This window comes from Symphodus melops (genome assembly GCF_947650265.1).
Source record: "Symphodus melops genome assembly, chromosome: 4".
Classification (NCBI taxonomy): Eukaryota; Metazoa; Chordata; class Actinopteri; order Labriformes; family Labridae; genus Symphodus; species Symphodus melops.
In genome coordinates this window covers 4,069,754-4,095,470 of record NC_136694.1, presented here as the reverse complement: position 1 = coordinate 4,095,470, position 25,717 = coordinate 4,069,754, and the positions used below count along the sequence as shown (strand labels likewise).

General features: G+C 43.8%; 2 protein-coding genes and 1 long non-coding RNA gene across 7 annotated transcripts in view; 2 read left to right on the top strand and 1 right to left on the bottom strand.

Moving 5' to 3' along the window:
• LOC306822617 overlaps nucleotides 1-25,717 on the top strand; it is a 299,929-nt gene that overhangs the window by 7,446 nt on the left and 266,766 nt on the right. The gene's annotated exons all lie outside the window — the stretch shown is intronic.
• Nucleotides 467-16,490, top strand: etnk2 (ethanolamine kinase 2). Its single transcript, XM_079341729.1, has 9 exons — nucleotides 467-993; nucleotides 9,532-9,669; nucleotides 9,771-9,892; nucleotides 10,541-10,681; nucleotides 12,750-12,892; nucleotides 13,354-13,437; nucleotides 13,531-13,691; nucleotides 13,902-13,975; nucleotides 14,795-16,490. The coding sequence occupies exons 1-9, from the start codon at nucleotides 847-849 to the stop codon at nucleotides 14,865-14,867; spliced, it is 1,083 nt and encodes a 360-aa protein (XP_079197855.1). The 5' UTR covers nucleotides 467-846; the 3' UTR covers nucleotides 14,868-16,490.
• Nucleotides 19,265-25,717, bottom strand: part of sox13 (SRY-box transcription factor 13) — a 42,619-nt gene continuing 36,166 nt past the window's right edge. For all 5 annotated transcript variants that reach the window (XM_079340689.1, XM_079340690.1, XM_079340691.1 and 2 more), the window contains 4 exons: nucleotides 25,081-25,183; nucleotides 24,176-24,343; nucleotides 23,354-23,570; nucleotides 19,265-22,289 (listed from right to left, as the gene is read on the bottom strand). In XM_079340689.1, coding sequence (XP_079196815.1) covers nucleotides 22,004-22,289; nucleotides 23,354-23,570; nucleotides 24,176-24,343; nucleotides 25,081-25,183 — 774 coding nt within the window. In that variant the 3' untranslated portion in view covers nucleotides 19,265-22,003. The remainder of the gene's footprint in view (nucleotides 22,290-23,353; nucleotides 23,571-24,175; nucleotides 24,344-25,080; nucleotides 25,184-25,717) is intronic.

The window sequence follows — 25,717 nt, the reverse complement described above, 5'->3', positions numbered from 1 at the left end:
CTTTGAAAAGACATCTACTTTCCCTCTTGATACAGGGTGTGACTGCCTGAAGTTATTTGACATAATTTTGCATTTTAATGCATGTAAACAAACCAAAGGTTTGAGTGACCTGTCTCTTAGCTGCTGTAGCTGCTTTGTTTATAGCCTACTGGAGCTGCGTCATTTAAAGAATAAACAATCAATCCAGGATGGATATTCTACAGCTGGTTAATGTCTTAAGCTAAATCGATGATCAAATCTGACACAGAATACTTACTTAAACCACAGTTTAAGTGTAGCCTATATCAAACAGTAAAGGTGTCTGAAAGATGAAAGGTGTTATGTTGTAACTTTGTCTGTTCACTCTTTAAATACAACAAATGAAAAATCAGCTGCTTATTTAAACAGTTTTTTCAAAACACCATGGCTTGCCTGTGTTAGGCAAAAAAGTTGTTCTATCACTTTCCATGAAGGAAGCGGAGTGTTCAAGCTTTCGCTCAAATTCGGATACATTCGGGTATTTCCGGAAGTAGTGGGCGTGCTCGGCTGCGTTGCGTCTCAACCGGCGGTACAATCGGATGATCCCGGGCGGGCGGAGCTAAAGAGGAGGAAACTGAACCGTTGAATGACTGCTCTCAAGAAAACCGGCGACGAGCCTCCAAACCCGGCAGATTAACCGCCCTTCATTACTGCTTTTCCTCGCATTGATCCTGCCAAAGAGATCCAGCAAGACAACACGCAACTCCTTCACAAACATCTCGTCAACATTAAACCTTCGTTTTAACCACATCACACCTGCATGCTGCAGCTTCTAGAAATATCTGTGAAGGTGCTCGGAGATTAGCGTTGCAGATAAACGACTGCAGGATGGAGACGCAGATACATGTGCCCGTCGGTTCGCCGGTGATCAGAAAAATGTCAATTTTCGTGGACGAGCACAACGTGGCTGAGGGAGCGATGAAGCTGATCCAAGAGCTGAGACCGGCGTGGGACAAGAGTCACGTCAAGACCAAGGTAAGGTTAGCAAACAGGCTAGCTGCTCTGAGGAGAGCTAGGCTAGCTTAATGAGACCTGCAGCATCAACCAGCCAGTGGAGAGGAAGGGCCGAGGAAGAAATGATAATAAAGCCTGTTTGATTTATTTAAACAAACAACTCACCACTCTTCATTTAAGACTCATGTACGGTATATTCTGTCGTAGTTTTAACTATGAAAACCTGCACTAAGCTAACAGCTGTCAGTGTTGAACCTCCACTAAACTGAACAGAAAATTAGAAACCAGAGAGGTCACGTGACCACAATGTTCATGTTGAACTCGGCTCTTTAAGTTTGAAGTCCTCCATATGCGTGTTAAGGCAAACTTTAACCTTATAACAAGTCATGTCATCCTGTCTGTCACTGTGTTTGGATGAGGAATAATAAGCACATCTCTCTCTGCGGACACGCCTTGTAAAATGTTTTATAGTCTGAACTTCAGCCTGTTTATTGTCTCTGTCGTCACATGTTTAACTCAACAGTTAATAGGTAATAAAGACACATTAAATAATAAGGTGGGGTCAAAGCATACTGCTGCTGTGTAGTTTAAAAGTAAGATCTAGCAGGCGTGTTGTGCTTCTCTTATGAAATAAATGTGAATACAGGATGTGGGTTTAAAACTTCTGTTCTGACTCCAAACCTGTACAAAATACACTAGATCTTTATTTAAACAAAGACGTGAACATTTTCATCACTGTGAGATAAAAAAACAAATCCCGAGAAGAGAAATGTGTCTCCTAAATGAAGAGCAACTTAAGAGCGTTGCTGCGGATTTCATTTCAGCCACAAAGTGAGTTTGTTGGGATGTTGTTGTTTACAACGTCACAAGCCTTAACGGCTGGACAGTTTGTGAAAGTCGACGGTACGGCAGAAAACAAAGAGGTGAAATTACACATAAAGCTCAGGACACGGCATCGAGATGTATCGCTCAGGACTTTAAAGTGTCAGGAGTAGAGAGGCTCTGTGAGGAGGAAGTTATTTTACCACCTGGGATTCATGATAAAGTAGAACCCGTCTCTGTTTGCTATCAGCTCGTCTTTTGCTTCCTTGTTTGGAAGGAGACCCGGCAGAATGAGTCCTGCTCACCTCGGCTCTGTCGGAGAGCGCTTTGTCTCAGAGTCAGAGAGCTCAGTGACAGTCTCAGTGACTCTGCCCCCCCCACTCTCTCTCACACACACACACACACACACACACACACACACACACACACACACACACACACACACACACACACACACACACACACACACACACACACACACACACACACACACACAAATGCTGTGCCACGATACAGTGACGCCCCTACACGCCCATAATGCATCATCAGATGTCTCTCCACTGAAGATGGATACGTGTAGATAAGATCATGTAGAAGTTTTTTTTTTTTTATCCCACAAGGGAGAAATGTTGAGTGTTATAACAACAAAGATCAAGAACAGACGATAAAGAGAACACAGTTCAGAGAGAGAGCTAATGTGGTCTGAACATTCACAGTGCACAGAACAGTTTGACTATTATGGCACATGCATATCAGAGGATATGAGAGATGTGATAGTATTGCACAAGGGGTTGAAGTGAATTGTGTCCAGTGTGTGTGTGCGTGTGTTTTATGATCTACTTGGAGCTGGTTAAACAGTCTGCCTGCAGCAGGAAGGAAGAAGCTGCTGTATCTGTCCTTACGACTGCGTGGGTGACCTGTCGCTGAAGGAGCTGCTACAGTCCCAGCCGTGCAGTGGGAAACGTTCTCCATCAGAGATGATACGTTTGCCATCATCGTCCATATCTCCCACCAGCTCCACGGGGGTCGAGGGGGTCAGCCCAGAACAGAGCAAGCAGTCTGTTCCTGTCTGCAGCCGTGAAGCTGACGACTCTGTGCAGCATGGCTGACGCCACTGCAGAGTCATGAAACGTCCTCAGGAGTGCCCCGTGCACTCTGAAGGACCCGAGTCTGCTCTGGGCTTTCTCCTGCAGCGAGTTGGTGTGGTCAGTCCAGCCGAGCTTGTTGCTCAGGTACTCATAAGAGTCCACTGTCTCCGAGCTAACAATAATAAATAATAACTTTTGAGAAACAATATTAGTTTAGAAAAGAATAGCAGTAAAATAGGGATTGAATAAAAGTGACATATTAATGAAGAAACAAGATGGGCTTAACAGAAGGTTCATCTTTTGTTACTGATCTTTCCTCTTCCTGCCAGTGCACTGCCAGAGGGTTAGCATTTTAAAATGAATTGCTGTTATTCTATTGAATATTTTACTGCCCTCTGTTTGACATGGAAGATAAAAATCACCTCATGTAAACAGAGAATGTAGAAAAATCTCGTCTGATGTGACTCCTATAAGCCGGGCGGTAAACTCCATCTTTGATTGGTCATGAATGATTCAGACTTTTCTTTATCTAATAATTCAACATAGCAGACCTCGTTAGGGATAGATAAAGTCCAAACATATTTCCTTCTTTCTATGAGAAGACGAGGTCGAAACATTTCTGTGCACGTTAAATGTAAATGTCATGTTTGCACTCAGTGATGGGATCGAATGCAGACTCTCGTTTTCTTCATTATCAAATAATATCGGTAAAAATAGTCGATGAAGTCTTTGTACTTTAAGCCGTCTCTGCACACTCGCCAAACGCTGACGAACAAGTGTTGCTAGGCAATCCAGTCAGGAGCCTCTGTTTGTCTGGAAGGGAAAATGCATAATTAATTCCTTGTTAAAGGATCAAGTGACTGATGAGTCACGGCCGGGTCAAAGTCGTGGAGGTGGCTCTGAAAAGGGGACGCAGAGACGCAAGCAGCTTCTTTTACTATTTGATCGACCTGGTTCAGACACCCCACCACGGTGCCTCAGGTGTAAATGAGCTGTCAGGCCAACTCTGGACCAACAGATGTGTTGTGCATGGTTCCTGTCAACTCAACCAAACTCAACTCAACTCGTGTTGCAGTACTCAAATCGGCCCAGACTTCAAACTTTTTTTATGGTCTGAGAAACATTTTTTACTCTTTGGCTCAGACTGGACGGACTCTGGATTTTAAATCAAGACCACCGCTGAAAGGCTGGTTTTCTGTATCATTGCTGTGATATGAATAACAACGCCTCATAATAAAAGGATACTTATCGTCAGTTCTTTCATAGTTACATTTCTATTCCCCCAAGTGAATGACAGGCTCAATGCACACAAGGATGATTTTTCATCCATACTGTCTCGGTCCTGCTCTGCGATAGAGCTGAACTTGAGCTCTAAAGCCAGAAGAGTTTTTCCTGTGATGGACCCCAAAAACAGGATTTGTAGTCCACCTGAGAATGTGTTGTCTCCTAAGGAGTGGCACAACTGGCGATTTAGGGTGTATTCACACCAGTGATTTAGGCAGAAATGGGAAAACAGGGGGTGCAAAAAAAAAATACAGGGGGTGCAAATTTTTTTCAGTGTCACTCACGGCGGCGCGGAGGTTATGTGCTCACTAACACACTGGTTTTGAAGAAAACTGAATAAGTCTCTAAATTGTGCATTCTGTTCAATAAGATGCATTGTTACACATTTTAGTTTTCCCAAGCTTGATAATGTTGATTTACTGTACAGCCCCTGCCCTGACACACCCCTTCATCATTTGACTCACTTGGTTCATGTTGTCTAACCCCTTTGTTGGCCCACTACTTCTATCTGCACTTTCTTTAAAAAACAAACAACAAACAAATAAATTCATAATATTACATGTGTCATCCAGTAATAATAGATCCCTAGACCTTGATAAATCAATCATCTGTCAGCATATTCGAATGTGGCGCTGACCCGAAAAGGTGGAGCTAAACACTGCAGTCCGTTGATTGGTTGAAAAAATCGTCACTTCCCGTGTTACGTCGGTAAACAAAACTCCGCCGTGTTTAAACCATTGACTGTAATACACAGCTGATTGTTTACGTCTGTATTTCTCCTCGCCGATCACAGCCTTCTCTGAAACAAAGCTTGATTGAGTTCTTGTAATAAACAGTCACATGCCAATGACAAAGTGGATGAACTACTGGATGTCTTCTTCGTTGGTTTTGTTTGTGTAGCGTTTTTCTCCTTTGTTGAATTTATTAGTTAGCGGTTAGCTGTCAGCGGTTAGCTGCTATCATATGACGCTATTTACATAGCGGCTATCATCATCTGGCTGACACACCGTCTACCAAATAGGGCACGGGTGGCTGTAGAAACGTAAACGGGATCGGGTTTAAGCTTTTCAATACCGGTATTCGGCAAACATATTCTTTGCTAGAATTAGAATGTAGCCTAATCAGATATTTAGCGCACCGTATAGAAACCTGTGTAGTAAGCACGTCTATTAAATGTAGATATTTGCACGGCCTAGGTCAAGCCGTGCAATAATTTCAAGGCCGTGTTTTTTAAAAATAGGCCGTGCAAAAAGCGGTTTCGTGGCAGGCTACCTAAATCTATGATTCACACCTAACTTGTTTGGTTCGCTTGAAGCAAACTAAAACCCTGGTGCTGACCTCTTGAGTAGGTGTGAATACAAACCATCGAACTCAGGTGCGCACCAAACAGCCGGACCGAGACCCAGCCAAAGAGGTGGTCGCGGTTCGCCTCCAAACGAACCCTGGTACGGTTCGTTTGAGGTGTGAAAGCAACCAGACCTCAGTCCGACCCAGCTCTAAAAGTCGTACAGCTTTTTTGGACATAACAGGCTCCCGTTGCCTCGCGCATTAAGGGAAATAATTGTTCGGTTAGCAGCACAGTGTTCTTGTTTGTTTCTATTACCTACTTCTTTGATATAAGACGCGGAGGTAATCTTTAGTCTATCTTTCAGACACTTTCACTGGTGATTCATCGCTCTGTTCCTTTATTATCCAATACATTTAAATCACACTGACTATGAACAGAACAGTAGCTGCAGCAGTCTGATCCTCCTCCTTTCCCCTGCACCACATACGTCATTTATAACCTCGGCCACATTCATCATAACACCGGTTGATTTCCCACACATAGATCTACATTTTTTACACAACTAAATATTTTTGTACCTGTACTTAATGGATGAAATTGTTGGTAAAATGTTCAATACCAAGACAGCGAGTGCAGCATGCAAGTTCTCCATGATTGTTTACTTTCATCTTGCCATTACGGCTTTACCCCGCCCTAAACCTTTTTATCCAATGATTGAACGATCTTCACACACGTGGTTTTGTTTATGAATTCTGGGCCTCTTGCGAAAACTGCAAGAAACAACAAGAAACATTGTATTTGGTCCGAACCAAAGAAAGCGGACTAAAGGACTTTTCTGGTGTGAATACACCCTGAGATGACTGTGGAGCGTTTCCAGGGCACCTGGAGGAGAGTTTTCGTTGTTTTCATGGCAGCAGGAAGCGCTGACTGTGGTGTAGAGCAGCAGGGCAGCACTGTTGACAGAAACATCTGATTAGCCTCGCCACCTGGACAGGAAGACCTTTACTGGAAATACACACTGTCCATTTCCAAACATCCCATGTGCACCCTGAGTTTGTGAAAACAGCAGTGTGTGCCAACAGCAACAGAGGAACAGTGTCCAGTCTCCATTCCCATGCTGAAGATAAACGCTGCCTGACAAAGGTCGATGGTGTGAGTCATCAGCAGAGACGTAGACCTGACTTGATGTTTGGATGTAAAGTGGGGAACCACAGGCTGCATCCCATGCTTCTACAGATCCAGTGTCTGATTCACCACAACATGTCATGGAATCAAAGATGGCTGATAGAAAGGAGGGCAGCGGGAGCGATGCCAGCGTGAGGCACAGCATAGAACCTCTGTTAGCTTCCCAGACACCCTGCTGTGGTGATGAGGACAGTCAGCGGAGTGGGCTAAACCACTTTTTATCTGGGGGGGGGGGGGAGTTGACCCTTCAGCTGACAGTTCTTAGTTTGTGTGATTTCAATACTTTTATTTATAATTTTTTTTAGATATGTGTTTTTTGGCCTTTTTGCCTTTGTTAGAGAGATGTGGATAGGGTCAGAAATCAGGGAGAGAAAGAGGGGGGGGGGGGGATCGACATGCGAGAAAGAGTTGAACCCGGACCGCTCGCGTGAGGACTGTAGCCTCCATACGTGGGGACGCGTGTGCTGCCGGGTCTGACGGGTCGCCTGGCAACAGAGACTCAACAAAAAGTGAGGACTGCTCCAAAACGGCAAACTCCAAATGGTTTTCGATTGCTGTTAAGATCACAAATAATAAACACACGCATCAAAGTTAAACACTCTGAACTCTGACAAGCACTAAAGTGAATACATATAAATACATATAAATAACACAACACTTAAAAAAACATTAAACATGGCACGCGGCACAGTCATCCTTTGAGCTCGATTTATTTATTCTTTTTTTTCACGACTGGGGAATCCAAAATCCTACTTGAAATTGAAACTTGATTAATTACTGAGCACTACATGGCTCCTTTTTTAAATCACCGCTGATGAAGAAAATTTGTCTGGGCAATATCGCCTAAACATTTAACCACACATATCCTTCTCTTCATTGGTTTGAAGCTGCTGTTTCATTGTCGAGTCTCAAAGAGTTTGGTATAACTTTTCAAATGACAGTCTTTTATTCTTTATTCAGATTGAGGGGCTGCAGTTTGTCAGAGATCAGCTGTTCTTCTCTGGCCTCAGCTCTGCAGTCCAACCCCTCCCATCATCACAGATTGAAATCGCCTGAAAATTCAGAGGACTGAAGAGCCCTTTTTTCAGAATCCGTTATTAGCACTAGCACATGCTCTTGAATCAGTACAGACGACGAAGCGGGTGCGAGCAGTACTTCTGTACGTTCATTTAAAATCAACTCCAAATCAATCTCGTTAAAATATTTGACTAAACTACATCATCGCATGGATTAAACGGGACGTATGAGCCATCTTCAGAAGGAAGACAGTCCACGTCAGAGGGCCTGCAGTCAGGCCACACATCGCACACTCATTCATGGCAGAAAAAAAAGAAACGTCAGGCAGTATATGACTGATTGTTTACCTCTGTCTGGGTCCAAGCTTATCGCTGTCTGTCGATGTATTGATCGCCGGTGTTAGCGGTGTATTGTGTGGCGGGTAGAATGGATCAGTCATGTGGTAGCAAAGGCGCGTATGCCTGCATATGTACGGCCATAACAGGGATGCCTGCACGCCCATCTTTGTGGTCAGCCACGTGTGGAATGTCAGATATGTACGAGTGAGCGTCTGGACCGGGGGGAGACGCAGGCAGTGTGTATGTTGTTATTGTGTTCGTTCGAGTGGGACCGACTCGCCCACTGCAGTGACGTGACATTCAGACCCTGGCTCTGGACATAGACGGCTTTTTTCGCTCAGTCGTCATTTCAGATGAAGCGTTTGACTTCCATTCTTGATTGACTGATGCAACAGCAACAGCACCTTGCAGGCCTAATGCAGGAGTCATTAACTCACTTCTCTTTTAAGAGTTTAAATAAATTCCACTGACTGCGCATGCACAAAAATAAAGCAAAAAACATAATCAATGTGTAGGCTATATTCTGAATATGTTAATTTATGAAACAAATATTGAACCCGGCCTGGTACATTATAGTCATGCCTGATATCTGAGGGGGCTGTCGGAGAGATGCTGCTTTCAGAAGATGCAATATTCTAGTTTGGTGATATCAAACTCTACGATCCTTCACAAACAAACCATTAAGATCTTTCAGGCTGTGATTTTTATTATTCATTTTTTACAGGAAGCTCATACAGAAAAGCTTGTATGGGAAATATGACAGCAGACTCACAAGCAGCACTTATTGGCCAAATCTTAACTTTAACATAAGTAATGTGTTACTCAGGTGAGAAGGGAGGTTTGTTACGTTTGGTTGATGGGCTAGTTGAAAGACTTATGACTCCCAGATTCTTTACATTGGAGCTCCTACCAGGGGAGCTATTTGTTTCAGGATCTGATCCTAACCCTAAGAGCCCTAACGCCTAAGAAACGTCAGTGGGTCTGAATTTAGGAGCAGAAGATCATTGATCATGCTCGTCTTCATGTCCTATTTTCAGTATTTTCATCTGGCTTCACAAATATAACTGAGTATCATCTGCATAAAATACATATTAAAAATATCACCAAGATAAAAGTCTGTGACTGAAGAGCCCGTCTTCTTATAAAGGATTCATTGTTCATGTTGAAATTGAGATCTGTTTGATTTGGGGATTTGAACCTGCGTAATGCAGTCTCCTTAAATGCCAGTTAAGCTTTCTATTCTTCGTAACAGGATGTGATGTTCTAAGTGCATCACTTAGATCTGAGTCTGGGAAAAGTCCACCGTTATCACCACCTTGATGGCTTGTGTTCAGTTCTCTGCTGAAGGTTTCAAATCAATGACTGAATCATGTTGACAATAATTGTCTCTGTATTGGTGCTTCAGAGCTGCAGACATGTGCCTTAAATGTAATCTGTACTGTGGTCTTCTTTATTGAAGATTGTCTGGGAACAAACACGGATGCTGTTATTTCTCATCTTTGGGCGAATGACATGATTCATTCTCCTCTTCTTTCAGCTCTTCACTGATGGAACCACCAACAAGCTGGTGGGCTGCTACGTGGAGGACAGTCCCGAGGACGTGGTCCTTGTCCGAGTATACGGAAACAAGACGGAGCTATTCGTGGATAGAGACAATGAGCTCAAGAGCTTTCAGGTAGTGTCCAAGCTAATGAATGGGTCGCGTGTCCTGGACTAGGTTCACCTGTCTCCTTTTAACCAGGTGTGTATTTTTGTTTTTTGTTTTGTCTCCTGCAGGTGCTACATGCTAACGGCTGCGCTCCCCACCTCTACTGCACCTTTCAGAACGGCATCTGCTACGAGTTCATGCAGGGGGACGCTCTGGGCACGCAGGATGTCAGGGATCCTTCTTTACTCAGGTCAGGACGTGGTGGTGGGATGGAAGTACTCAGGCTTTGATTCACAGACGCTCACAGTATGATTGTGCTATCAATGTCAAGTACCTGATTCAGAAACCTCCTAGGCTTTCCACAGACGACACACACAAGGTATTAGAAAAAGGAAAAACACACCTCAGCGCCGGAGGAGTGAAGAGATGAGTGGAGTGATGGACCATTTACATAGTGAAAAAACAAACAATGACTAATAAACAAAGCCAGTTATGCTAGGTTTGTCCTGTTGGTTTACCTTCATTGTGACTCAACACACTTCTTATCTTTCTGTGTCTGACGACTTACATTGCACTCACACATAATGACACACAACCCTGCAGCTTAAAGGTGCACTATGGAGATTTGGTAGTGAGACAATTCGGTGCTATATTTTCTAATTAGTCTCTGGATGGACAATGTTTGGAGCTAACAAGCTACTAGAGTGACGGTTTCACCTCCTTAACTTGTCTCGTATCATTTTCTCTTCAGTGTTACAGGGAGCTCATTTTCCACTCAGGACAGTTTGTGTCAGGAGTTCTGAACACGTCCACACGTCTGTCTAACAAAGCTCCATCATTTACCTGTAGATTAAACATCCTGTCATCACTAACTCTTTGAGTACGTGTCTCCTTTCAGGATGATAGCCGGAGAGATGGCTCGTATCCACGCCATCCATGCCCACAACGGCTGCATCCCCAAACCCAACCTCTGGATCAAGATGAGGAAATACTTCTCCCTCGTGGCCACAGAGTTCACCGAGCAAGCGTCCAACCTGAGGTGAGCTTCTTAGCTGCTAACTGCTCCAGGTTCACGCTCAGGTCATCACATGCATGCTCAGTAAGGCTGAGAGGTGAAGAAGGGAAATGAAGCTGTTTTCACATATGCACTACCGCTGAAATCCTCCTGATCTGCTTGTTCAGACATCTCAGCCTCACAGCGGCTGCAGAGGTGCGTTCTCACTTCAGCTCTCAGCACTGAGCACACACCTGACTCAGCATTTTTAAGGACCGAGTATATTTATATAAGACCCGGGTATATTTACTCTTTAAAAGTTAACAGCAGAGGGTTGATTGATCTTTCCCACCACCAGGACTCTCACTTTTAAGCTCATAAATCCTAACTCTGGATGTGACCCTGACAGTCAGCTCAGTGATGACGAGAGGTTTAATATCAAACCGCCTCTTAACGGAGACGCTGTAAACCCTGAGCCTAGTTAGTTTCATGACGCACTCATGAAGGCTGGAACATTTTGGTGTAATGCTTTTTATATAATTGCCCTTTCATCTATTGAAAGGTGCGTGTGTGTGTGGGGGGGGGGGGGGGGTCAGTTTGCGGACGTTCAGGCTGAGGCTGGTTCAGTTTGCTTCCTGGCAGTGGACCTGTGGAGCCGACAGAAGTGGACCATTTCATAACCTTGCAAGCTGCTCAGTGGCAGCTGACGTCTTTGTTCTGACGGCTATTAGATTAAAGCCAGCATGTGGCTTATATAACTGCAACAATTATAGCGGGCTGGATTAGGGAGTCTGAGGCATGCAGTCGGCCAGCAGATGTTTGCTCCGGTCACTTTGCCCTCTTCCTTGGATACGCAGACAGTTAAAGTGTTCTGCACCTGGACACCGGCGGAGCGCGGACTTTACGTACGTCCTCGCGTCAGCAAAGCTCCCCGTGAGACTGTCCTGTCGGCTGTGTGACTTCTCCTCAGCGTGCGGCTGAGAGTTCACTCTTCTTCTGATGTCATCCTAGCTGTGGATTAGTTCCCATAAGCCCATTACGGTTAGCACCGGGGTCTCTGTTCAGTCAACCAGTCAGGTTGGCTCAGACACGAGCTGTCAGCTAGTAGCTGCTTGACTTAACCCTCTCTCTACTAGCCACCGGCAGACGTTGATGATCTGGAGTGCTCTGTGTGTCATGTGACACAGGTTGGATGATGAGTGCAGAGGAGTCGTGTAAGGAAGGTGTAAAGTAAACACAAAGCAAATGCTGGATAATCAGATCCCAAAAGGAGACGACGCTGCGTAGCCATAGTGACTCCAGGAGTTTCCACTGAGCGCTCGTTTTCTCCGTCCCGGCTCCCAGGGGCCCGTACCGAGCAGCTGTGCCCTTTGTGCATGTTTGTCTCAGAATATGATCCAACTGTTCAATGACCTTAAAACCACAAAGAGCTCTGTGGTTTGGTCGATAATCTCGAGTACAACTCCTTCTGTCCGGTGCTGCAGAAATGACTAGAATATATGTGATGTGTATTTTTTATTGTGGTACCAAAAAAAACCCACATGAGATGACTCCACACATACAGTAAGTGTGTTTTTTATGCACACGTTCATATATTCATATGCATGTTGGCTCCACACGTCACTTATCAATGTAGCATTGAAACGGGAGCTTGTTGGTGTGCAGATGTTTATTTTTCACTACCAGGTACATGCATGCATATATAGATAGATAGATAGATAGATAGATAGATAGATAGATAGATAGATAGATAGATAGATAGATTTATCAGTGATTCCCAGCCTGCATTTTTGAATGATTGAGAATCAATATTCCTCCTGATGAAGGAGGAAGAGTCTTTCAACTGAAGCAGCTGAAGTATTGATCTGTGTGCCAGACATGAGCTGTACAGACGGATATGAATTCTGCTTTTGTGTTTTCCAAGTGGGTACATTTAGCATTTACACATACTACATCGCTATGTTGATATTAAAACAAAATATCATGCAGCCATATGGACGTCCCTCTACCAAGCAGGTGGAGCCAGTTCCATCAACACAGTGTAACCCACAACAGCACACACAGCTCTCTCTCTCTCTCTCGCTCTCTCTCACTCTGCCTTGGTCTTGTGCAGGATCCAGCAGGAGTGTCCCAGCAAAGCAGTGCTGGAGCAGGAGATGGTGTGGATGAAGGAGCACCTCTCCACGCTGGGCTCCCCCGTGGTGCTCTGCCACAACGACCTGCTGTGCAAGAACATCATCCACAACAGCAAAGAGGGTAGCCAGCTTGTTTATACCTTTCAGAATGATCAGACGCCAATCTGTCAGCAAGCCGATTGACCCCAACACCTCAAGAAGTAATTACAGATAACAACACAAAGGAGAACATGTGGAGACCTAGGAGGGTTACATACAGTGTATGATACAGGGTCACTTGTACAGCCAAGCTAGCCAAGTGTGACGTCTACGGAAAAGTAGCCAAAGGGCCTTCAGCTGCGTCTCATTTCGTAGTCCATCTCCGTGTGTGTTTTTTTAAGCTATTATTTCACTTTAATTCTTTTTGCATCAAAGAGAGTTCAAGCTGACTCATGAGGTCTGAGTACTTATCATTAAGCTCATGCTTTGCTATCATGCTGCATGTCAGGCGGCCACAGTTTATGTGGTGGGATACTGTGCCCTCATCAGTTTGTTTTTTAGTTCCGGTGCAGCATCATGATTTTGATTGAATGCGTCTCTCAGGTCACGTTCGCTTCATCGACTATGAATACTCCAGCTACAACTACCAGGCCTTCGACATCGGCAACCACTTCAATGAATTTGCAGGTTTGTTGAGCCAAGCTGGAACACATCACCAGTTCAAGTTACATCCATCAACTTTCCCTCATTTTGATTCCGTGGCTCCATGCGTGTGATCAGGAATGGCCGAGCTGGACTACGGGCTGTACCCCAGTCGGGACATGCAGATGGACTGGCTCAGAGTGTATCTGCAGGCGTACAAGCTCTTCACCAAGAAGACCGAGGAGGTCAGCCAGCGAGAGCTGGAGACGCTCTACGTGCAGGTCAACAAGTTTGCTCTGGTGAGGACGCACGCACACACACACACACACACACACACACACACACACACACACACACACACACACACACACACACACACACACACACACACACACACACACACACACACACACACACACACACACACACACACACACACACACACACACAGGCTTACTCAGTGTCTCACATTGCTTCATGTGATACCTTCCTTGCTTGTCTCTTTCAAGGCTTCTCACTTCTTTTGGGGCTTCTGGGCGCTCATACAGGCCAAATACTCCACCATAGACTTCGACTTCCTCGGGTAAGTGTCAAAGGTCTGAAGCTGTGTGGGGTGACCCCCCCCCCGCTGTAGGACATGAGGCAAGTGAAAGGCCACTCTGTGTGTCTGAAAATAATCCATCAGCGAGGGTGAAACAGGGTTATGCAAGAGTGAAACCAAAAACCCAAAAGCCAACATGACTCTTGTTTTCCTTTGTGATCCAGTCAACATTTTAACAATACACAACACTGCTGACTTAGGATCAGACAGAACCAAAGTCCCTCTTGACGTATCAATGTCCTGTCCTTTGTCTTATTGGGTTTGTCTCCATGTAGCCTGTAAAGCATATAAAACGAAGACGTGGGGGGGGCACATTATTCTCCCCCTTCTTCATCTTCTCAAACAGTCCCCCTGTGCTCTAAATGAAACATCTGTGCTGTGCTCCACAGCAGAGGAGGTTTGTGAGCCTGTAGAAACCAGCTCTCTGAACGCTCCGTTTGGGTGTGTGTGTCTCTTTAAATGCAACGAGACCCCCTGGAGGGCTGGAGGTGGAGATACCAGGGGAGGGGAGGGATTTGTTCTTTGTGTTGTAAGGCTTCTACAGACCATAAAGGACTGGATGTAATTATTTCACTTTTTTGTGGGTCCGTAGACACTCAGGTTAACCACATACATGTTCAAAAACAGTTTAAAATTGGATTTTCATAATATGTCCCCTTTAACATGTGGTGTCATTTATTCCCGGGTGTATCTCTCATGTTAATCATTTTTTTAAAAAAATGGGAAAAACAGCTTTTTGCTGAGCTGCTTTCCTCGTTTCCTGCCTTCCTCATCGTTTCGCTCCTCCTCCTCTCCTTGCAGGTATGCTGTGCTCCGTTTTAACCAGTACTTCAAGACCAAACCTGAAGTGATGGCCCTGCAGATCCCAGAATGAAAGGAAGACACAAGAAGTGAGGGAGGGGTGCATCAGCTCTCATGCTGGAACTTCCTGTAGGGTGGAAAGTCTCTCCAGCTGTTGACGGACCACTACCCGCTCACCTGGCCTCCTTTTCTGCCACAAGCGCGGTTACTCTTTCATTCCTCCAACTTAGCTCCAGGTCTGTCCCAACTCTTCGCTCGAGACACTTTTCTGAGTTCCGTCTGTCTGTCTATCTGTGTGAGTGTGTGTGTGTGTGTGTGTGTGTGTGCGTGCGTGCGTGTGTGCTTGCTTTTTGTGTGTACTGTCAACCCATCCTGAGAAACCTGCATTCTCTCTCGGGCCGCTCATCGAGCAGCAGTGACTTTAGGGCAAAGAATACACACTTATTAAAAACCCTGCTTCGTGTCCCCCAGCGCCCGTAAAGAAGCTCCAACAAGAAACCAGACTTTCTTAAAGGATACACACCTAAAGCCTTTCCTCTCATTAGTTTCAACTTGTTCATGACTTTATGCAACGGCCTCTTCACACTGTAGTAAGAAAAAAAAAAAACAACTGTAGGCGCCTTGCTCATGATGTTCCTGAGATTTCTGCAGGTTGGTTTGCACACTAGAACCATTCCTCCTTCAGACTGCAGCTCGTCTAACATTTCAATTCCTTCCTTCCTTCCTTCCTTTCTCTGCATCTCTGGTGCTAAGTGCTTCTGGCTGTGGTATCTATGCACTGCACTTCCCAGACACCAGCTGCGTACTCAGGCCAGTCCTGCGTGTCCCTCGCCCTGATTCTCTCTTCTCTGGTTCCAGTAAAAGCGTTTGTCCGTTTCTATTTGAGTTATTTCAAATAAACTGCTGCTAATGTTAGAGAGGTGAAAAAAGTGAAGCCTCTCCTAAGAGAGACGGAAACCTGTTCAAGCTTCTCATGGGCTGGCTTCAGGTTAGGTCACTATTGTGTTCTAGCAATGGATGATAGAGAAGCTAAATGTGCATTTATTTATTGATGTCGACCTTCTGGATTATTTAGTATCTGAGGTGGAGCGGCTCCATAGTTGTGCTCGCAGTGATACTAAAGGAAGGAGGGGAGGTGGTGCGGCTTCAAAAGAGAGCACCTGTATCGCTCTGTGTGCTTTCTCTCTCCTCAACCCATTTTTTCCACATTCATGACTTTTATGGTAACAAAGCGTCGCTCTGTTAAACTTTCCATTAAGACATCCTGGACCTGTTGGAAAATTACGACCTCCGTCACCCTCACCACCAACCCCTCCTCACCCACCACTGTCCCCTTCTCTACTCTTTATGGCCTCATCTGTTTGCGTTCACCTTTGATCTGCACATCTGTCCTTTCATCAGGTTGAAACTGCAGCAGCTGCTTCAGAGGCAGAGCCGAGTTCAGAGGCTGCTCTCAGCCGCACAACGTGCCAATCAATTCCTGCTCACACCTCTCATTTCCACATGTGGGTTTTATCTGCTCACATCCAGGCAGCGTTTCCATTTGGGCTACAGCTGATACACATTTATGCTCAACAGCCACAGACTACAGAACACAAACACTTTGACATGTTTGACACATGTTGTCTCCTTTACAAGATGTTAGTTTTGGCAATTTTCTCTGAATTCTGCAACCAATAAAAAGTTTTTATTTGGCTGTTTGAATCCTGCAGACACCTCAGCTCTGACCGCTCTGTTAGAAAGATCCTCTCGATTCACTTCTTTATAGTCGTCATGATAAAATCCACGACCGGCGGACACGACTTTGGTCCGCCGGGCTTCCCTCTCTTTCTTAAACACTCCAAGATATTTAATCCCTTCTCTGCACAGCAGGGGGAGACACTGAGCGCTGACCTTTGTCCCACACTGCCCGTCTCATGTATCTAGTGACGGGCTCAATCATTTACACAGTGAGCTGCCCGCTGGCCCTCACACCATCACCACACAGTCTAACGTCTGTTAATGGTTTCCAGCGTGGACATTGAAGCTGGGAGATGTCAGGGATATCACATCCCTCCAACAATGTGTGACGAGGGATGATCAGAAGCTTGTGGCGTTGTGAAGCTTTAGAGTTAGTAAAATACACATTCTGCTGAAGCGTCTTTAAACATTTTCAAACTGTCCATATCGGTGTGTGCACTTTTTCATTCGAGAGTATTCTTCCACTTAGATTTCCCAAGAGCAAATGATTGAGCTTGAATGCACATTAATGAAACAACAAGTGGACGAGACACGAGTGGAGGTTTAGGAAGAGAAGACTTTGGGAACACATTGTTTAGTTTCCGATGTGGGATGTTTGAAGTCGATATTTGGGAGGGGAAAAATCCAAATGATAAACATCGGCCGATATCTTTCTCAGATTTCTGTTCGATCTTTTGTGGTGACTCTTCAAATGCAGAAAAGATATTTAATAAAGACACGATGGTCACTCAGCTGGGAACTAAGGACCCTCAGGGTAAGCACTCATCCAGCACAGGTAGACTCACCGTCCTCCATCATCCCTTTTTTCTCTCAATGGGAAAGAGGACCGTGAACTTATCTAGAAAAAGTTTACTGAGTTAAACTAATAAAAAGGAAGTAAGGAGGAGGATTATTGCTGCTCTGTTGTTTGACCTTTTTGTTCCTGTAACTTCCACTTCACGTCTTCTCAACACTCTCCTAAGCAATGTGTTCTCAAAGTCTTGACTTAAACTATTAGTTAATTTGAAGGATTTTTTTCTTCTTCTGTTCCAGCGATAGAAGTAGAGATTTAGTTTGAATGCTTCTGTTAAATATTTGAAAACAGTTACCTTTATGTCCTGAAAGTGGATTTAAGGAAAAAGATCTTAAGGTTAAAAATGAGACCAATGACGGATCCTTCTTCCTCCAAGTCTTAGCGGATATTTATTTTGATCACCTGAAAGTTAGCAAAAGGTCACTAAAACGTTTTCACTGCTGACTGCACTGACAATGAAGTTAGGCATCGTCGCTGAAGGTACGGATCAAGAGTCCTCGAAAATATTGTTTAAAAAGCGAGAAGGAAACATTGACTTTTGACTGAGAAGAATCAAAGTGCTTGACATGAAGAGACAACGATGAAATGATTCTCATCACGTTTTTTCACTTTGGGGAAAGTGAAAATGAGCCCAAACACACCGGAGCAGTTTAATGACCAATATTTACGCCTGATTCTGTCCGACTCCGCTACACTGCAGTTTAAAGTGTTTTAAACATTTGGGTTTATTTATTGATTGGACCTCATGTTCACATTTGTTCTTCTAATCAAACCACAATGGTTAGCTTCAGAAGGGTTTGCATTGCAGTTCATTTGAAATTAACTGTTTGTGTGTGAATGTACTAACTGACTTTGAAGAAACACTGTACAGGTAACTCTTGTTGGGTTTTTTTGTTTTGTTCTTTGTATGCTGATATTTACTTTTTGTAAATGCTTGAGCGCTTTGTAAATGTACTTATCCACTGCTGAAGGAGAGGCTGCGTGCAGAGACGGAGGATGTAAATACTGTAAGAAAAACTGTGAAAAGCTTACTGTACAGTGATCCTTCACACCTCCGGGAGAAAAAAAGAAGACTTATTTAACAGTTGTCAGTAAATATTTCCATTAAAATGTATAAAATAAGAAACGTGCGTCTGTGCTTTATACGTCCAGTTTCAGTTCCTATGTCTTTGAACAGTCAGAGAAATGTGATGCTTGAAGCTAAACCCTGAAGTAGACGTGCACTATGCTCACAGTTAGCATCACTGTCATCCTGCCACAATGAGATTCATTTATTAAACCCCAGAGGGGGAATTCAGGCATCGCAGTAAGACAAAAATCTAAATCCCAAAAAACAGAATAGTTAACATAAATATAAGTTAAAAGAAATAGCAAAAGTAGATGTATACAATAATAATGCATAACAGGACATGTGCTGTACCGATCCGACCCGAAAGGTTGGAGATAAATTCACTGCAGTCAGTTGATTGGTCGAAAGAATCTTCACTTCCTGTGAGACAGGAGTTACAAAGGACAAAGACAAAACATGCCACGTTTAAATGTCCTGCAGATTTAGAGCAAGTCATTTCAAGACTGTTTTTGTTCTCTGCCTCGGAGATCCAGACCTTCCTAAGAATCATTTATCTTTGTTGAATATATATTGGTCAATGTCAAATGGCTGTGATTCAGTGATTTGACTGGAATGAACCAAACCTGACCGCATGGTGGAAACGAGCCTTTTACTTTTAGGCATTTTATAACTCTCAAAAGGGAAATATTCCATTTTGAATTACTTAATGTTTTTCATTAATTAAACTTCTCATGAGCTTTAAATACTCAGGAAATAAAAAAGAGAACAATGAAGAGGACATTGTCGTGTGTGAGCTGGAAAGAGCTGAGGTGATGCGTCGCCACAAAGAAACGACCTCTTCAGTTATTAAAAACAAAATCAAACACGATTAACACAACCAATTTATTTTCTCTCAAAAAAACAACACAAAAACTCTTGAAACATAGAGAAACGTACACCTTTAAATTACACAAGCTCTTATAAACAAAATAAAGTCTCTCTCTATATTTACATCAGCAGGGGTGACGACAAGGGACTCCACAGCACGTCTCCGTTAAAATAAGATAAACACATTCCTCTGATATCAATCTCTGCGCACATTATCCAGCATTATTTACGTCACACGGTCCTGAATATGATTGTACATGGTGAGTCCCAAACCCTGAAGACCAAAGTGTGGCGTATTCTGACATGTTGATTTGTAAACCGTACAGTTAGCTTCACATGGATTGACCCCAGTGTACACTTCAGTTTTTTACAGAATGGTCATTAAACGATGAGAGCAAAGACACCAAATTCATGCATGAGCCGAGAAGTGCTGCTGTAGCCACAGAACACGACAGGAGGAAGCAGTTCATGTCTGTGTATCCCTGTCTCTGGTTGATTCAAAGGGAAACACTGCAGGGAGTTTTGGAAACATGCAGTCTGCAGAACATGAATGAAACAAGGTTAAGAAAGTGCTGGTTCTCAACACGTTTACTTCCAATATGTTTAAAACACCGTAAAACTTTAAATGATCCTAATTTAAGGCCCAGTCTCCTTTACTAGCCAGCCTGGTGCTGCTGCTGCGCACGTCTATAAATGTAGGCAGCTCTCACTCATGTGTCTCGGTTGTGGATTTAAAAGGATTCACTGGTTCTCTCTCTCCAATGTGCAGCATGTTGGCATGGGGAGGCTGTCTGTTCATCCTAACTTTGTTAATTGTTAAATATTCTTTATAGTCCTTCCAATCTTTGCAAGTGCACATGTTTAGTTTTCAAATGATCAAAGAGAGGCAGAGTCATTTTATGGACTCACGTTAATAAAAACCTGGGCTCTTAATAGAAGTTTTATAGTATTTGGTTTAAGTCCACTAATGTCCTGATCAAACTAAATAAACCTGCCGTTTCTATGTGACAACATTTAATTAAAGTGCTTCTAAATAAAATCTGTCCTGCATGCCGTAAGTGTTGTGTTTCTATTTTGCGTTTTTGTTTCACCTCTTAAACTCACACACTCTTACAGTCATGAGTTTGGTGTCTTTGTTCTCATGAAGTCGATCAGTGGTTCTTTAACACACATCTTGAAGAAGGGGGGGGGGGGGCTTCACATGGAGGAAAGACATCTAATGTGAGGTCAATTGATTGAAATTGTATTTTAATTTCTCTTTCAGTGATAAAATCTGAAAATAATTCCAGTGTAGCTTCAGAGAAGTCTTAGAACGAGGTCTGACGCACAAGTACAAAGAATACGACATGTCCTAAATAAAAGTCGTTGACATTTTCTTAAAGATTGCAGAAACGTTTGTATAAAATAACTTTAAGAATTATCGTCTACAGTGCTGTGGGAGGCTGCATCTTGAAAGCTGCAGAAACAAAGATTATCAGCTGATGGGATGCACAGAACAAAAAAAAAAGGGGGGGGGGCGCTCAGCACAACAATATATCAACAATCATTTAAAGAAACAAACAGAGGTATAAAAACAAAGGCAAGGCCCGGGTCAATACACATACAGCATTTACAGCACAAGTCAACCAAACAGTGTGACGCGGAGAGACGAGGAAGATGAGGGCTTTGTTTGTTTGTTAGCATCTTCATCGTTTCAGTGCACTAACTTTTTAAAAATGGTGATGAAAATCCTTAAGCAATGAGACACTCAGCTATAACGATCACTTCATTAGTGGTGACAAACAGATCCGTTACAAACATGTAACTGGGAGTTAAAAATGTGTCAATCTGTCTGAGTTTCAATAAATTCATTCAGAGCAAAAGATTACACTTTCTGTGATTTACTCTTTTTCATCATGGAGACAAACTCAGGGATTTATTCTCTTGTAGACTGGGGTGACCTTTTTACTAATTTAAAGGTATTCATTTAAGGGGGGCCCTCTACTCACACACTGATCATCAGATTCTGTTTACCACTCACCCTGAGAAAACAGCTTAATCAAGTCCTCTGTCGCTCTGGAGAGATTGCTCATAATAGGATGCATGATGGGAAGTTGGAAATAACAAGGAACTAAAAGTTGAAAAACCTCATCCTTTTCTAAAAGTGCTGTTCCTATATTTCCCTTTTATTAAGGGTGGAAACTTTAATTTTTTTAAGTTGAAGCTTTTGCCACATTTCAGGCAGCAGGTGGACGATCTGAAGCTTCTGTTAGTTAGGTAAGAACTGAATTGGTGAGGCCACAGCAGGTCAATGAGAAACTGACTGTGGTAGGTCTGCATTCTTTACCAGCACTGACCAGCAGGGGGCAGCACTGCTTTATTGATATCATAAAGCTCCATCACCAGCCAGTTACTGAAACAGGTGAAAATCCCTGTGAGGAATTGAATTTGTAAGAGTCAGCGTGGAAAGAAACAAAGCAGCTGATGACAAATCAATGACTGGAAATTATAACAGCTCGCCTTTTATGAGTGTGTGTTTGTGGGTGTGTTTTAATGAAAATAATCTACAAGGGCAAGTATGTGTTTTTTATACCACGTCTTCATTTCTGATTTACCGAGGGGACACCTCAATCCCTCTGCGTCTCCCTTTTCTTTTCTTCTTCTCTGACTGTTAGCCAATGAAAAGCACTCTTCCTCCTGAGCTACTGTACACTCTCCTGTCCTCCCTTCACGTCACTCCTCCTCATCCCCCTCCCCCCTTTCAGTCTGTCAGGAGCACCAGTTCCCCTTCACTCCTCTCCCCTCCATCACTTTCCTCCCCTTCACTGTACAGCGGCCGCTCCCTCTCTCTGTCCCTCTCCCTCTCTCTGGGTAGGGATGTGGGCGTGGCCTGGCCCTCTGCTAGGCGTGGCGCGGCAGGCACCTGCGGCAGGTAATGCTCCAACAACGCAGGGTGAAAGGGCATGGCTGCCACGGAGACTGAGCTGGTGTTAACCGGGTACTGACTGTCGCTGTGGGAATAGTGGATCTGCTGTGGTTCTGTTTGACTGAAACGACAAGAGGTGACATGTGGACAGTTATAGCAACGCTTTTGGCCGAGCTACATTTCACAACATGTGAGGTTTGACATGAAGCAGAAAACACCAATTACTTTAAATGTTCATATAACACACTTTCATCAAAGTCTCAACAAGTAGTTATGATTATGTTTGATCTTTTTTTTTCAGGGGCGTGTCCAGATATTTTTATTTATTTGGACTGGGTGGCCTTACTGGGGCGCTGACTTGTGCAGGGTTGGCCTGATCAATTAATTACCACCAATCATATCGACTTTGTAAAAAAAAATAATTACAAAATATGTATGCCGTTTAACATATTCTTGAGTGACTTAAAAAGAAGATCAATGTTCTACGTCAGAGTTTAATTTATTTTAAAAAAAAAATCACATCCAAACTCTTGTACACTAATCTAAATCTAAATTGCAGAAATAAATTAGTTTCTAATGTTTTAGTCCTAAAACATTGACAGTTAGTTCAGCTTGAACAGTCATAAGTCCCGCCTCTGAGAGGGCAACATGCCAATCACAGTTTAGGATTTTTTGGGGTGGCACCTGGGGTGGCCAGTCGGATTTCAAGGGGGGCCCCTGGCCCCCGGACACGCCACATGCTGTCAGCCATACAAACAACAACAGCTAATGTGTTTATTTTTTATAATGGGAGAGGAGTGGCAGAGCAAATAAGAGGACAAAGCTTTTCATCACATGCCTTAAAGCCATTGTCATGTTTTTAATTTGCCATTTGACTTTCATAAAGAGACTAGACACAAAGACATTAACAACATTTAAGACGAAGGAAAACAATGAAACTGTGAAACGTTTCAAACCAAGCTAAAGCTAACAGTCCTAACCTTCCAGCTTAAGTAGGTGAAGGAGTTTAGAGGAAGAGTGTTGAGGGAGGCTCTTCATTATCAAGGACAGATTAAAAAGCTCAGTATTGCCCTTGTGTTTGTGTCTTCAAGAATGAAAAAGGAATTTAGGGAGCTGCAGATATAGTCGAGCAACAAGCTCGTCACTGCTGTTTGTCAGGAAAGAAATGGACATGGCGGTCTCTACCTGTGTGTGTAGGTGGCTCTCTGCTCCTGCCGCCTGCTCTTCATCATGGCCTTGTACTCCCCGACCCTCAGCCTCCGCCCCTCCACGATGCAGGTCCGTTTGGGCCGGGGTTTGTACTTGTAGTCGGGGTAGCGCTCCAGATGCTGCCTGCTCAGCCTCGCCTGCTCTTCATAGTAAGGCTGCTTCTCTTGGTTGGACATGGACTTCCACCTGGAGCCTAAAGATGAAGGCAGAGGTGCAAAAGAACCAATAAGGCTTTCAGGCAGAAAAGTCAGTCTTGAAATAAAAACACTTGAGTCGCTGTGGTTAAAGTGAAAACAGCCACAGACATGGAATCTCAGGATACTAGTTGTATAAAGTGTACTGAAAAGCCAATTCTGTAAGTAAGGTAGGACAATGAAAGAGTTATAAGTTTAACCAAAAAGCAATATAAATGGTTCATGCTTCTGCATAATGTACATACATGTCTGTGTGTATCTGTCAAAAGAACAACAGGCTCTCTACAATAGAGAGGAATGTAATTATTTCAAGGAAAGGGATTCAGGCCACTGCTTGTGTGTGTGTGTGTGTGTGTGTGTGTGTGTGTGTGTGTGTGTGTGTGTGTGTGTGTGTGTGTGTGTGTGTGTGTGTGTGTGTGTGTGTGTGTGTGTGTGTGTGTGTGTGTGTGTGTGTGTGTGTGTGTGTGTGTGTGTGTGTGTGTGTGTGTGTGTGTGTGTGTGTGTGTGTGTGTGTGTCTGCGTGTCTGTCTGGTGGGAGAAGCAGGTGGCTGTCTGTGCCCTCACATGTGCCAGGCAGTGTCTCAGAATAGAGCCGCAGACTCACCCAGGATCTTGCTGATAGAGGAGTTGTGCATGTCAGGGAAGGCCTGCAGGATCCTCCTGCGCTCGTCCTTGGCCCACACCATGAAGGCATTCATCGGCCTCTTGATGTGGCCCGAGGAGGGAGGGGGCCGGGCCTCAGCATAGCTGCCTGCGACTGAGGGCAGGGCACCTAGAGGAAAGAGGGGTTTAGTGAGAGGACCACATCAATCATCCTCAATTATATCTTTTTTATTCTTGTCATTACACAGAAAATATACACAAGGTTCAGCTAAATTGCATCTGCCCTGGAATTAAGAAAAGGAACATTCGAGTCCAGAAGCGTTAACACAGTGCTGAAACAGCCGATGCAGAGAGGATGGGGGACTTTTCTGAATTGTCAACAAATCCCACTGGAGGATTTGAAAGTTAAGGCTTTAACATTTTCAAACAAATGGCCTTGTTTTTGTACTTTACAATCAACATATTTCACAGCAGTACTGAATGTTTCCCCCCTGGCTGGGCTTATGATAAACTTTGAGTCCTCGATAAATCCCTTAGACGAGAACCTGTGGGTTCTTTTTTTTTTTTCACAGCCCTATAAAGTCTTTGAGCTTTGTGACAAAACCCCCCATGACGTGTTCTGATGGAACCATTTTACCATAAAAGGGTTCTGAAGGTTTAGAGGGTTTTAGAAGGAACCGTTCACAAGGCGATTGTAGATTTAACCCTTTCTGTTGGGCTCAAGGTAGAGCTTTCAAGGTTAAAACCCAACAAGTGTTCTTCTATTGGGACAAGCCAAAGGACCCTACATGGATCTTATTACACCATTCTTTCTGAGTGTGGTCATGGCTGAGAAACTTCTTACAATACTTTGGATAAACATGTGAGTATCAGTTCAGATTCAGCCTCAGCTCCAGGGACACATACCCTCAGAGTCACTGCTGAGGTGGTCTTCAGTGGGCGGCAGGCCTTGACTGTCTTCACGGCGCTCTGAGCGAGAAATTCTCTCACCGCAAGAACTTTTATACTCCTGCAGACATCAAAAAAAGACAATGACAGAGGAAGTCAGACATGCAATGTTCGCAAGAGCACAAAGGGATGATTTGAATTTTGTCTGCAATAAAAGATGACCAAATGTTCATGGGGGTGTGTTCATGGCACGCATGTGCTATTTAAGGTAAAGAAACTACTGTGCACTCGCCATATCAGCTGCTCTTTAAATGCAGGGCTATAAATGCAAAGAAAGGAAAGTGCAACACTATGGAGGTGAAAGAATGGTGTTTATTGTTTCAGAGAGGAAAGGTGAAGGAGAAAAGGCAGAGTCGGGAATGTACCAACTCTGAATTCGCAAAACTATCACACCATCACCTTTTCTATCATCCACTGTAATACTGTTAAACTTTCTTTTTAAATTTCCATGCATGGGAGTGCAAAATCAAAAAAAGGTCAGAGGTCATATTGGTGTTAAAGCAGCAGCAGAGGTAGGCAAGATGGAGCAGGAAAATACAGAAGAGGAGGAGGGGAGCTGAAGAGTACAGTATCACTGTGGACAAAGAAAGAAGGC